General features: G+C 36.7%; 1 protein-coding gene across 10 annotated transcripts in view; it reads right to left on the minus strand.

Moving 5' to 3' along the window:
* The window catches only part of cdc42bpaa (CDC42 binding protein kinase alpha (DMPK-like) a), a 126549-nt gene that overhangs the window by 99972 nt on the left and 13490 nt on the right, over positions 1 to 13087 (minus strand). For all 10 annotated transcript variants that reach the window (XM_067455988.1, XM_067455986.1, XM_067455987.1 and 7 more), the window contains exon 2: positions 4774 to 4865. In XM_067455988.1, the coding sequence (XP_067312089.1) occupies positions 4774 to 4865 (92 nt within the window). The remainder of the gene's footprint in view (positions 1 to 4773; positions 4866 to 13087) is intronic.

Raw genomic sequence — 13087 nt, forward strand, 5'->3', positions numbered from 1 at the left:
TTATTATTTTAAAATGTATAGGCTATACAGTATATATATCTGGCATAGACTACAGTATTTAAAATAGCATATATGCATTATACTCAACTTAATTTACAGAGCAAACTGTAGATTAAGAAGATTAGTGTGTGTCACACTCACAACAAGACGCGCAACAGGGGGCGTGGCATCACAGGTTTAAAAAAACCTGAACCGCTGAACCGTGGGAATTTCTTGCTTTTCAACCGCGGTAAGAAAAAAAATCCATACTGTCCCAGCCCAAGTCAACTTTATTTATATAGCGCTTTTAAAATGACGATTGTTTCAAAGCAGCTTCATGGTGTTAAACAGGAAAATATTGCAACAAAATTTTATTCAGCTGTACATTCGTTCTGGAGAAAACAGTGATGTCATCAGCTCATTTCAATTTATCATACAGCGACAATGTGGGCAGATCAATAATATAGTTGATACAGTCACTAAATATTTGGATATTTAGTTGAAAACTTAGATCAAACAATTTTGTGTCCCCAACTGAGAAAGCCAAGCCAAAGGCGACAGTGGCAAAGAACCAAAACTCCATCAGGGCATGATGGAGAAAAATAAACCTTGGGAGAAACCAGGCTCAGTCAGGGTGCCAGTTCTCCTCTGGCAAAAAGAGTATGATTATTATTCTGGCAACCTTACAGGTCAGAAATCATATTAGATCGGAATATAAAAATGTTGAGGTATTACGCAAGAGACTGGTTTAATGAGGATGACGCGTCGATTACACAAAAATATGAATATTTGAAGGATTGGAGTCATCGGACCAAAACCATTTTGTCCCAAAATTTCAGTGCATCTATACTTTATAAGTTACAAGGAAAAATAAAAACAATTGTTACTTGTATTAGGGTACCTTTGGAAAAAAGTATATTGAACTTTACACTTCTATCTAGTTAACATTAAACTATATAAAAGTACTTGCACACCAATTTTACAGCTACAAAACTGATAAATCTCAAATAGGTTTAAATGATTAAATTAATGTCAATCATCAAATAATCATTGATCAGTGCAGTGCACTCCAGCCTGGCTCCTGTCAGTATCTAAGAAACCAGGATCAGGGCCGCATGGGGTGACAGGTCAACCTTAACACAGAGACAACCCTTTGACAACTACAAAGACCTTCGTTCATAGACCATGACACCCGTCAGCATCTGCTCAGTGTACTCTCATTCTGCAGATGGTCTCTGAACGGAAATTCAAGCATAAAATATGCAAGAGTGAAAATAGGTTGATTTTGGCTGCTAAACTGTTAGCTTAAGTTAAACATTTTTGCATGGGGAACAGTGCATTTTTGCACTGTACTTTGCTCAGTTTATGACACATAAAATGGCCTGTCCTTAGGTCATGAAAAAATTATTTGCCCAAGAAATAACGGTCATATCCACTCCCCTGGCACTTAACTCTTTCCCCACCAGCGTTTTTGTAAAAAGATAGTAGCAATTTGCGATTCATTTCACAAAAGTTTCATGGCTCCCTGAATATTTTGTTGTATGAATTTTGATCTGAACATCCAATATTTACAAAGAAAAAACAGACCGTCTACTTAAAAAAGTATTTTAAAATCGTTTTATTCTAGCTTTTATTCATGCACTCCTTTTTTATTAACACTTGAATATGGGAAAGTTTCATAAAAAAGCTATATTTTGAGAAAAATCTGAGAAAGTCTTGTTTTGTCAAAGAATAAACGCCTGGATCAACTTTATTTATATAGCGCTTTTACAATGACTATTGTTTCAAAGAAGCTTCACAGTGTTAAACCTTCTAGGGATGTCAATTTACATAAATTCCCATGATCAATAGTCGTTTAAATTAACGATCAATTAATCGTTAGACTAATACTGCAATATGAATATATAGCAGTGGCTTATAGCCAACAACATGACAGGGTGTGCAAATGCTGCTCAAAAATGTTCCTCACCAAATGAATGAGAGCGTTTTTTAATCTAAAGGGCTAGTAGGACTGTAAAATGAGTTGATGTGGTTGATCATTTAATTAAATTTTCTTATTTAATAATCAAATATAGCCTCTAATACAACATGTCACCAACGCCGCCTCAGATCTGTTATTCCGAATGTGTGGACGCACTCTTCCTAGAACAACGCGCTGAAGCAGCACTTAAACCCAATGAATTCAATATATGTAATGTGACAGACCCAATCAAAATTATTATTAGTCGTGCATTGCTGTTTGTGCTGCGTGAGGTGAAGTGAAGTAATAATAATCTTACACGGTGTGTTAATAGGCCAGAGGAGAACTGGCACCCCGACTGAGTCTGGTTTCTCCCAAGGTTTATTTTTCTCCATCATGCCCTGATGGAGTTTTGGTTCCTTGCCACAGTCGCTTTTGGCTTGGCTTGCTCAGTTGGGGACACTAAAATTATGATTAAAGTTATTCAACTTATTATACAAATAAAATTTATGAATTAGGTTTTATTTAATTCTATAAACTATAATACTGATCTGCCAACATTGTCGCTATATGATAAATTAAAATAAGCTGATAACATCCCTATTTTCTCCAGAATGACTGTACAGCCAAATCTAATTTTGCTGCAATATTATCCTGTTTGACACTGTGAAGCTGCTTTGACACAATTGTGATTGTAAAAGCGCTATATAAATAAAGTTGATTGATTGATTGAAGTGCCTGATGAACACTGGTACACTAAAACTCTTTACTAGCGCGATATTTAACTCAACAAAAAGCTTCCTATATGAGATGAATCATATATATACAAAAAATAGACAAAATATTACAAATTATATCTGCACAAAATGATGTGAATGCACGAGTTAACTTGAATTAAGTTGCCAGATAAAGCCAGCTCTTCCTGGAACAACGTGATGAAACACAACTAAACCCAAATAATTCACAAGTTTTATTACTGATACAATAGTGTTCTCATTATAATGATACGTCATATGACAGTCCCAATTATTATTAGATTGACAAGACATTATTAGTTGTGCATAGCTGAAGACAATCACTGCGTTAATTCTCAACCAAATGCATCCTATATGAGAGAAATCAGATATAGATAGGCCCCCGCAAAATAAACACAACATTACAACATACATTTGCACAAAAAAATGGCGACAAATGTGCAAACGCACTAAGTCATAATGAAGCTGTAACTCCAGTTGTAAAATGGTCTCACAGAGAACTCCGGCTAGCTCACTTCATTTGCCTTGTGTCTGCATACGTGTTTCACTGTTGAGCAGCACGCACGTGCATACCCTTGCTTAATCGATGATCGATACGTTTTATTGATTAAATGTATTATCGAAAATTAATCGATCATCAATTAATCGTCAACATCCCTAGTGCCTTTAAATAAAAAACATTAACTCTTTTGTGACTATGGGCCCTATCTTAACGATCTGAAGCGCAAGTGTCAAAGCGCGAAGCGCAAGTAACTTTGTGGGCAGGTCTCGGCGCTGTTGCTATTTTCCCGGCGGGATAAATGGCTCTTGCGCCCGGCGCAAATCTAAAATGGGTTGGTCTGAAGTAGCTTTATTATTCATAGGTGTGGTTTGGGCGTAACGTAAATTAACCAATCAGAGCATCATCCAACATTCCCTTTAAAAGCAGGTGCGCTAGTTCCATTATGGATTGCTATTATTATGGCGTATTTACCAGGCGCACGCCAGGAGCGGTTCACAGCCGAGGAGACTGATGTTCTTGTAAGGGAGTGAAAGACAGAGAAGTTGTGTTGTATGGGGATGGGAGAAACCCACCTAAAATAGCGTTGGTTAAACAGTTTTTTAGTCGATTTTTTTTCCTGGTTCTTGATGGACAAACCAATTTGTCAGATGTCCTTATATACATGTCTTGCCACTATTGGGCAAACAGGTCTGATCCTTAATTACTACAATTAGCCTGAATAATTTGTAAGCTAGATTTATGCCTATTTTTTCACATCTTCGTGGCACACCACAATTATTTCCGTCATCTCATGTGTTAATATTTTTTAGTGTAACAATTTTTGATTTGCAAAAATAACTGTTGCATCTGTGTAGATTACAAGAGCAAAGTGTATGCGCGTTGTGCACACTATACATTATGGTCAAGCATGCACCCTTAAAATAGCATAATGAACAACACGCAACGCGCCACTGACTTTAGATTAGGTTTTTTCTGGTCAGTGGCGCAATTGTTTAATGGAACATCAAAATAGCACCAGGGATTGTTTGCGCCGGAACACGCCTCCTTTTTTGCGCTGAACCGCCCAGGGAGCTCAAGTTCATTCACTAGTTTAGAGACGTGCTTCTGTGGAGGGAAAAGCGTGCTTTGCCCGGGTGCAAAATAGGAATGACACATGCGTCGGTGTACAAAGTCAATTGCGCTGGGTGCAAGATAGGGCCCTATATGTTATTTCAGTTCGACATTAATTCAATAACCGCTCTCAAACTGTTTACAGTTTCACAGCTGTGACAGTTTTTACTTTTTTAATACAAGAACCAGCTTGTACAAGTCATTTGACCATGACTGTCGAACTACAGACAAGACACATTTTTTGTGTGTGTTGCATTACTACATTAGACATCAAGCGGCAATCCAACATAATACCAAAATAGTGTATTGCTAAAACTAAAACTATCTTTTAAATCAAAGATTTATTCATTAAAAAAATAACCATATCAGAACATTTTAGGTTACAAACAATCACTTGAGAGCCACTGCTAAATACTATGAATAGTATGGGAATTCAGATGCAGTCTAAACACAAGACGGATGCTTACCTCACCGAAAGCTCCTCGACCAATGACCTTTAGTATCTCAAAGTCCTCCTTGTGCAATCGCATCTGTTTCACTTTAGAGGTGAACGGTTTGGCTGGGGAGAGAGAGAGAGACGACAGCATGGAGTTATTGTTGAAGACGTTCAAATCAATCACTCCACCATGATGTGCCATAAGGACCTGATCTTCTCGCAGGGATTTGTAGCAGTTTCAGTTACAGCATATTCACAAAAGTCAAAAGTTCAGAGGCATCTCTGAGCAGGTGTGAAGGACAGATTGACGGTGTACCGCAGTAAAGTCTTTCTTGCAGGGACTGAGCTTGAAAAAAGTGGCCACTGTGACTTGTTTTCTTCTCATAACTCAATCAATATTTCATGTACACTTATTTATTTATTTGGCAAGCAGCTGGATAGCATATAGTCATCTGGTCATTATCAAAAAATAACCCCGTTCAACTTCAGACCCTGATTACCCCCGACACCCAATTATAATTCACGCAGAAAGCTTCTCATGCTAGTGTGTGTTTGTATCATGAATGGCAGCACACATTTTTATTGACCTTGTTAGTGTGACTGATCCTGGCAAATCATAATTGTGTGTACAATCCCACACCATCAAGTATGAAGCCACTGCACAATGACAACCATTATACACAATGGTTTCTGTTTTCAAGGCTGCATCCTTCTGCAATGAGAATCAATTATCATGTTCATATAATTTTATGGAGCACATAAAATATGATTTACTGTGTGGTTGAGGGGATGCACAAAGGGTTTCTATTAAAAGCTGTGAAGAGGATGCACTCAACTCAAGGCAGCACATGATCACAATCCCAATTGGCCAGGGGAAGAAAAAAAACTTTTGATTTAGACACATTTAAGCCCAATTATTAAGAGCTGTTAAAATGTGTTACATGAACACTAGTTCTTCTTACTTTGATACATTAAAAGTTGATTGATTTATCTTAACACTAACCAGTCTATTCATGACTAGAATTTTATAAAGAATTGGGGTGTTTTTTTGGTAATTGTTTTTTTTAATTGAACCAGTAAACAATCACCTAGCAATCATTAGGTATATATGATATGATATGATATATGATATATGATATGATATGATATGATATATGATATGATATGATATGATATGATATGATATGATATGATATGATATGATATATCATATCATATCATATCATATCATATCATATCATATCATATCATATGATTTATAATGATAAACAGGGGAATGGCAATAGCTAGTATTTTTTATTGAAGACCAGTGACGGAATGGTTGCCTCCCCCTTATTATCATCCCCATCCCGCAACTTAAATAATGAGAAGATGAGTTCTGGAGAAGTCGCCGCTCCTCGCACCCCGGACCAAAGAGGGGTGCAAGTGCTGCTGCCGCGACACCATCCCCTTTACCTGGACCAGCCCATCTGAGCACTATCTTCACTGCATGTGCCCCAGCACAACGAGGACATCAGATCCTGTGTTTATTGGAGACTTATATCAATGGACACTTAATTCTCTTTTTTGGACATTATGTTTATTTTTATGTAATAAACACCTCTTGGAGGCCTGATGACAGACAGCTACAATGCTGTGTGCTGCTTTTGAATGAACTCTGTAATGGTCAATGAAAGTCACATTGAGCCAGCACTAAAAAACTGACACAAAGACAGATCTCTTTTCACTTGGACTGCATTAAATCCAGTCTCTTATACAGACAATGAGTCTTGTACTGTTCAGTTAACCCTGCACAATAAAAATGATGTAGTTAGCTGAAACCAAAGCAGGATCTAATATACTGAAGGATTTGTGGTATAAGCAAGCTTGGAAAATGAAAAAAATATAGTTTGTTCTCATTTAACATAACCACACAATACTATAAAATCAGTCGACCCAGACCATTTATGTAAACTACATTGCTCATTTCAGACATATTTACATACAGTATCAGCACTTATTGAATAAGTAACAACATAGCTGTTACTAATTTCGAATGTAACGAAATGTAACGGAATGTAAGGATTAGTTCACCCCAAAATGAAAATTCTGTCATCATTTACCCAACCTGATGTCGTTCCAAACCCAGATGACTTTTGTTTATCTTTATAACACACTTTTTTAAAGAAATCTGAGAGATGTATGTCCCTCCATTGACAGCTACGCAACTAACACTTACTTGACGCTTCAAAAAGTTAATAAAGAGTTCATAAAACTGAAGAGAAGATCACTTTATATGATGAACAGATTTAATTTAGGCTTTTATTCACATATAAACATTCAACAGCAAGTGCATCGGTATGGTAAACAAAAGCTCAAGCATGTCTGCTTGACGTGTAAGAACCATTGAGATTCATTCTCATGTGTTACACACCAAATTTTTAAGCTTCAGTAAAAAAACAATGAATGAATTTGTTCTTGCATATCAAGCAGGTTCAGTTGAGCTTCAGTTTATGGTCACTGATCAATGTTTTCATTTTTGGGTGAACTAACCGTTTAAGAGGTTATGCAATTTTAATCTTGATCATTTACATATAGAAGTTTTATCTTAAAGCCCCTTTTTTAATTCTATGGGTGTGGGAGAATTTGGAAAACGGCTTCACCTCTATGGAAACAACAACAAAAAGATAAGAAAATATGGTAAATCTGAACTCTCTCCTCAAACACGCCAATCCAGATTTCTCGTCCCTGTTGCCTGTCGTAATAGCATGCCTAACGCACTGCAAAATGACAGAAAGCAACGATAATTTATGGTTGGCGTGGACCAGTGGTTAAAGATCTGGATTGGCTGTTGGTTTAACCTCACAAGGGCTATTCAATGAATTATCACCATCATACATTTGAGCAAGTCATAAAAAATGTAAAAATTTAAAAAAAAATCACATCCTATTGCAATGCAACAATGTACTGGGAAAAATTACAGGGAAAAGGCTCTATAAAAGGAAACATTAAAACCTTTCAGAATTTTTTTATGTTTGATATGGATTTGGATCAGTGTGATTTCACTGGGACTACAGAGTAAATCATAATACACTAAAACCAAAAAATGGGGACACTAGAATTTCAACTAAAGTTTTCAACTAAATATCCAAATAAAATTATTTCCTAAATTAACTGTATCAATGTTATTACTAATCTGCCCACATTGTCGCTATATAATACATTAAAATGAGCTGATAACATCACCGTTCTCTCCAGAACAACTGTATAGCCGAATCACTGACCTATTTAACACTGTGAAGCTGCTTTGAACAAATCATCATTTTTAAAAGCGCTATATAAATAAAGTTAACTTATGATAATAGAACTAGACATTTAGATAATAAAATCTAAATGTCTAGTTCCTCGTTGTTTGTTGCTAAGGAACTAGACATTTAGATAATAAAATCTAAATGTCTAGTTCCTCGTTGTTTGTTGCTAAAGCTCAGCATTTGGGAACCTGTGGCTCACCAGGTCTTTACAGATAAACGATCGATAAAATTAGACGTCACTAGTAGGGATGGGGCCGATCCGATCCAGTAACCGGGACCGATACCAGCGTAATTCACGTATCGGATTTTCCCGATCCAACCAGCGGAGAAATCCGATATCCATGAGCCATGTCTGCGCTTTAACGTTGTCTGCTGAAATGACTCCTGCCTGCTTGTCTGCTAGCTGGCTGCAAACTATGGAATGGATTTCCTGAACGGAGGCGCGGCTCAATGAGACACAGAGTTATGAGACAAGCCCCTGCTCAGGAAATCCATTCCGCAGTTTGTAGCCAGATAGCACAATAGCATTGAGCAGCATTGTGGCTAGCCATACACCGGAGAGCAAGACGATGTTTGCAAAACCGTAATTCAGAGAGGTGGAAGCTCCCTCGCGTCATACATACCGAACGCAATCAAACATTCAAAAAAGCAGATAAGTTCAGACAAGACTAGGTTAAATGACATTAACAATCGCCATCTGCGGGTGTGTCGGCTGTGGCGCGTGTAACACTCACACTAGCCACTTTGAACTTATTATGGTCTTCTCAAAATCCATTTGTTATAATCGCATTGTGCATCACACGTGTTTCTATTGAGTTTATGAATATAATAATCAGAGGCGTTCAGATTAGCCGAAGTTTTGTTCAGAGCGCACACAGCTCTCACTGAAATCTACACTAAAAGCAGAGAAGATTGTGCGATGTAGTGCGCAGGAGATTCATTCAGCATAAAGTGATTGGCAATTTTTGTTCTATTTCAGCCCCGAAAATACTTTCAAACAAACACAGCAGAACTATAAGGAAGGAAATCCCACAGAATCTAGCTTAAAAAGTGCTTAGAGCTGCTTGATTTATTTGTTGTTTGTTGATTTTCAAATATAAAACTTGAAAACTTGTTGAAATGTTTTAAGTTTGTGCATCTGTTCTTTTTGAACACTTTCCTCTTATTTGAACAAAACCGTGATAATATTCGATAATCGTGATAATTTGGGTCACTATAATCGTGATGTGAAATTTCCATACCATTTCATCCCTAATACATAAATATCATACTTGCCGATTGAGAGGAGTTTATTTTAGAATCATCTAAAATCAACAATAATGATAATAATAATATTAAAGCAAACACAGCTCTGGTATCGGAATAGTATCGTATCGGCCGATATCCAAATTCAGGTATCGGGATCGGATCGGAAGTGAAAAAATGTGGATCGGTGCATCCCTAGTCACTAGAGATTAGCTTTCTGCAGAAAAAGTAGCCAATTTCCTTTGTTGTATATAGGGATGATACGATTACCTGTTTCACGATAAATCGCGATAAAATGAAGTAACATTTAGTTATTATAATCATTTAAAATGTATTTATCATTAAAACATTGTTTGATTATCACGATATTGAAAACTCTGTAAATCCTGTTCAGCCAGCATCCGTCTGGCGCAGCGCACAACGTTGTTTAAACGAGAAGAAATGGTGGAAAGCAGCAGCCTTCTAAAAGGACCAAATCTGAGGTGTGGCCATAATTTGGCTTTTACAAAAGTCCTGAGGGAACTTAATACAGGACAGAGCACAATACAATAGGATCGCAATAATTCTGATTAAAATATACGTTTATAAAATACTTGTTCTTGGACAATAAATGAGCAATATGATGCAAAGAGTGAAATGTCTAACTAATTAATATGTATATGGACACTATATCAAAATGATTTATATGGATTAAATTAAGGCTGTGCATTATATCAAAATTATCGAAATATCGCAAATGTACATATTGCGATATGCATATCATAATGGCACGCAATATCTGAATGATTTTAATAGGCTACTTAAACATTGTAAAAAATGCACATTTTAGGTTGCCATATATCAGAGAATAGAATGGGCACACGACTGTTACTTAAGTGACTTGCTTGATGTTAAATAGAGAAATAATTATATGTAATAACTTGCGTAAAACAACAGTCTCGCGCTGTCCGACACACACACACACACACACACACACACACACACACACACACACACACACACACACACACACACACACACACACACACACACACACACACACACACACACACACACACAGAACTACCAAATACACACAAATTTTAACATATATATATTTGCTAAATCACTGCTGGTCACTTTCAAAAGTTGTAATGCTTTCTTTTCCCAGAAAGAATGTGAAACACAAATGGTATCATTCTCAGTTTTTCAATATTTTTTTAAATATAATTTTAAATAGATTTTACACACTAATAGCAATATCATATTGAATATCGTTTCAAATTGCACAGCCCTAGATTTAATACACATGTATATTAAAGTACAGTAATTTACATTTATATATAAAATAATATTTATTTTAGAATGTTTATTTATATGGAATCAAATCTTAGACAATAAACTGTTACACATGCTCTCAGCCTTCAAATAACCAACGTGAATATTTGCCAAGATTTTGAGATAACTGTGTGTATTGGAATATTTATGTGTAGGCTAAGCGATGGAGTTTTTTTTTTTACATGATAAGCACATATTTTTATTTAATTTCATATGCAGTAAAAGACCGAACAATATAATGCAAGCACTGTAAAAACAAGTGATATTGTGACTTTGCGAGACAACATTTCACCTCAGGTAATATTGTCACGTTTTAATATCGCAAGATCTTGTCACACCCCTACTGAATATCAAGCATTATATTGGTCTATCAACACACAACTACTTAGCATGAAAGATATGCGATATATCGCTCCTTGCTTCACACAGTGAACACACCTATGGCGAAAAAGGCCAAACATTTCAAATTTAGCCAAAATGTCAGGCGACTGATTTGTTGATATGAAATCTACACGGATAGCTTTGTGGGATATGAGCGAGAGTCCATGTAAACAATGACTGGAATATCAAATGCTACCACTGTCAGGCATCCTTTTACAGGGCATTAGAAACAGATGGAAGACAGACCACCTGGAACTGCCATCACTGCCTCGAATACTTCAACCATAAAAAGTGTATAAAGTCTATTTATGAAGGACAGTTTAAAGGTCAAACCTTCCTAAGAAGAACCTACACTGTTTCCAAAGTGTCCAAAACAACTACAGCACACTTTGGTCGGTGTTCATTAAAGATCTGAATGCAGAAGTCTCATTGTGTATATATCACTGTCACCGTCTCCAGTGTAAGGGGACACAGAGCTGCAAATCAAATGAACCTCACCGTCTATCTCCTGCAATACCCAAGAGAGCCGCATTAGGAGACCATATAAAGGCAAAGACACTGGCAGGATCATTAAAACACACTTTCCATAGAGGGAAAGAAACGCTTAAAGCCAGACTGCAGAACTCACAGATACACTTGTGAGCATGTGCTGTGCTCAAACCTGCTCTGCTCGACTCCCAACATCAAGAGCATTTTCATGTCTGCATAATACAAACACTGGGTGTAAAATAAATTGTCAGCTTTCCTGTAATGTCACAGGGTTCTTTCATACACTAAAATGGAAAGAAACTACTAATTTCAGACAAAATTCATCAATCGAAATTAAATCATTAAGGCAAGATCATTTAAAAAATTTTACATTCAAAAACTTGTAAATGCCAATGGTGATATAATGTGTAGCCTAACCTTAAAAATCACAAGAAATCAAGGGGTCATCAATGTCAAAATGTGAACAAAAACCTAAATGATATAAAGCAACTTACTTGATATCTCCACAATCCCAGACAAGTTTTTACATGCATAATCTTTTTTATTTTTATGTGTCTCACTCACTGAGTGCGACTGTGAGAAAATATTTAGGCGCACCATTGCTAGTGACCCGATCGATTCTCATGAATGGATGTGTAATACAATCGGAATAAAAACTCCCAAAGTGCATCAACACTGAGAAACTGTTAAGCTGTTCCTTCGTCCCAAATCGCATACATTCATACTAAATAGTATTCGAAAATAGAATTAGTATGTTCCAAATCATAGTATGTTGAAAAGAGTATTCCAGGATGGTTTACTATTTCCTGTCAGAATTCAAAGTACGGATCGATGTGCACTCTAACGGCTGATATTGCCCACCACCCATTGAGAGTTGGACGAGGATTCGATTAGAACTACAAACGCGGATAAAAAGCGTTAAAAAACTACAAACATGACAGATGTGCGAGTCCAACGGTTAAGTAGAGAAGTTTAGATAAAGGGGTTTAAGTGACCATCTATCAATATTTAACCTGACAAAAATATGTTTATTCAGTGTTGTCCACATTATATTTCACCTGCAGCAGCATTGTGAACTTTTGTAATGACACGTTTGGCCATTAACTTTTAAGTGCATCATTAATTTTCAACTGCAAACACGAGGCATTAAAGACCAACAAATGGCAGATCAACTTGCGGCTACATTTCTCTCCGATACGAGATTAAACTGAATGTGGAGGATTTGAACTGTGAAGAATCTGAAGATGCCTTACAGGGCAGTTAAACGGTGACGGGATGCTCGTAACTAAGTGACAGAGATGGCGAAGTAGTATATCCCGAAGTTTGCCTACTTTTCTGCTACACACTCAAAAGTATATACTTTTTCTTCACAAAGAGAGTACATACTTTTAGGACGTAGTATAAGTAAGCGTATTAGGACGCAGCATATGTTTCCTACTGCAATCAACTGCTTTTCATGCCTTCAGTCAACAGAATAAGTGCAAAAACGTGTGCGACGGACTACACTTCAAACAATTGTTTGTTTACAAGGTGAAATGGGTGTGACGACGCAGCCATGTGCACTTACAGACGCCTCACGCTGATGATTGACAGCCAAATTGAATGAACTGGAAATACCTAATT

Source organism: Pseudorasbora parva, chromosome 10, assembly GCF_024679245.1.
Source record: "Pseudorasbora parva isolate DD20220531a chromosome 10, ASM2467924v1, whole genome shotgun sequence".
Lineage (NCBI taxonomy): Eukaryota > Metazoa > Chordata > Actinopteri > Cypriniformes > Gobionidae > Pseudorasbora > Pseudorasbora parva.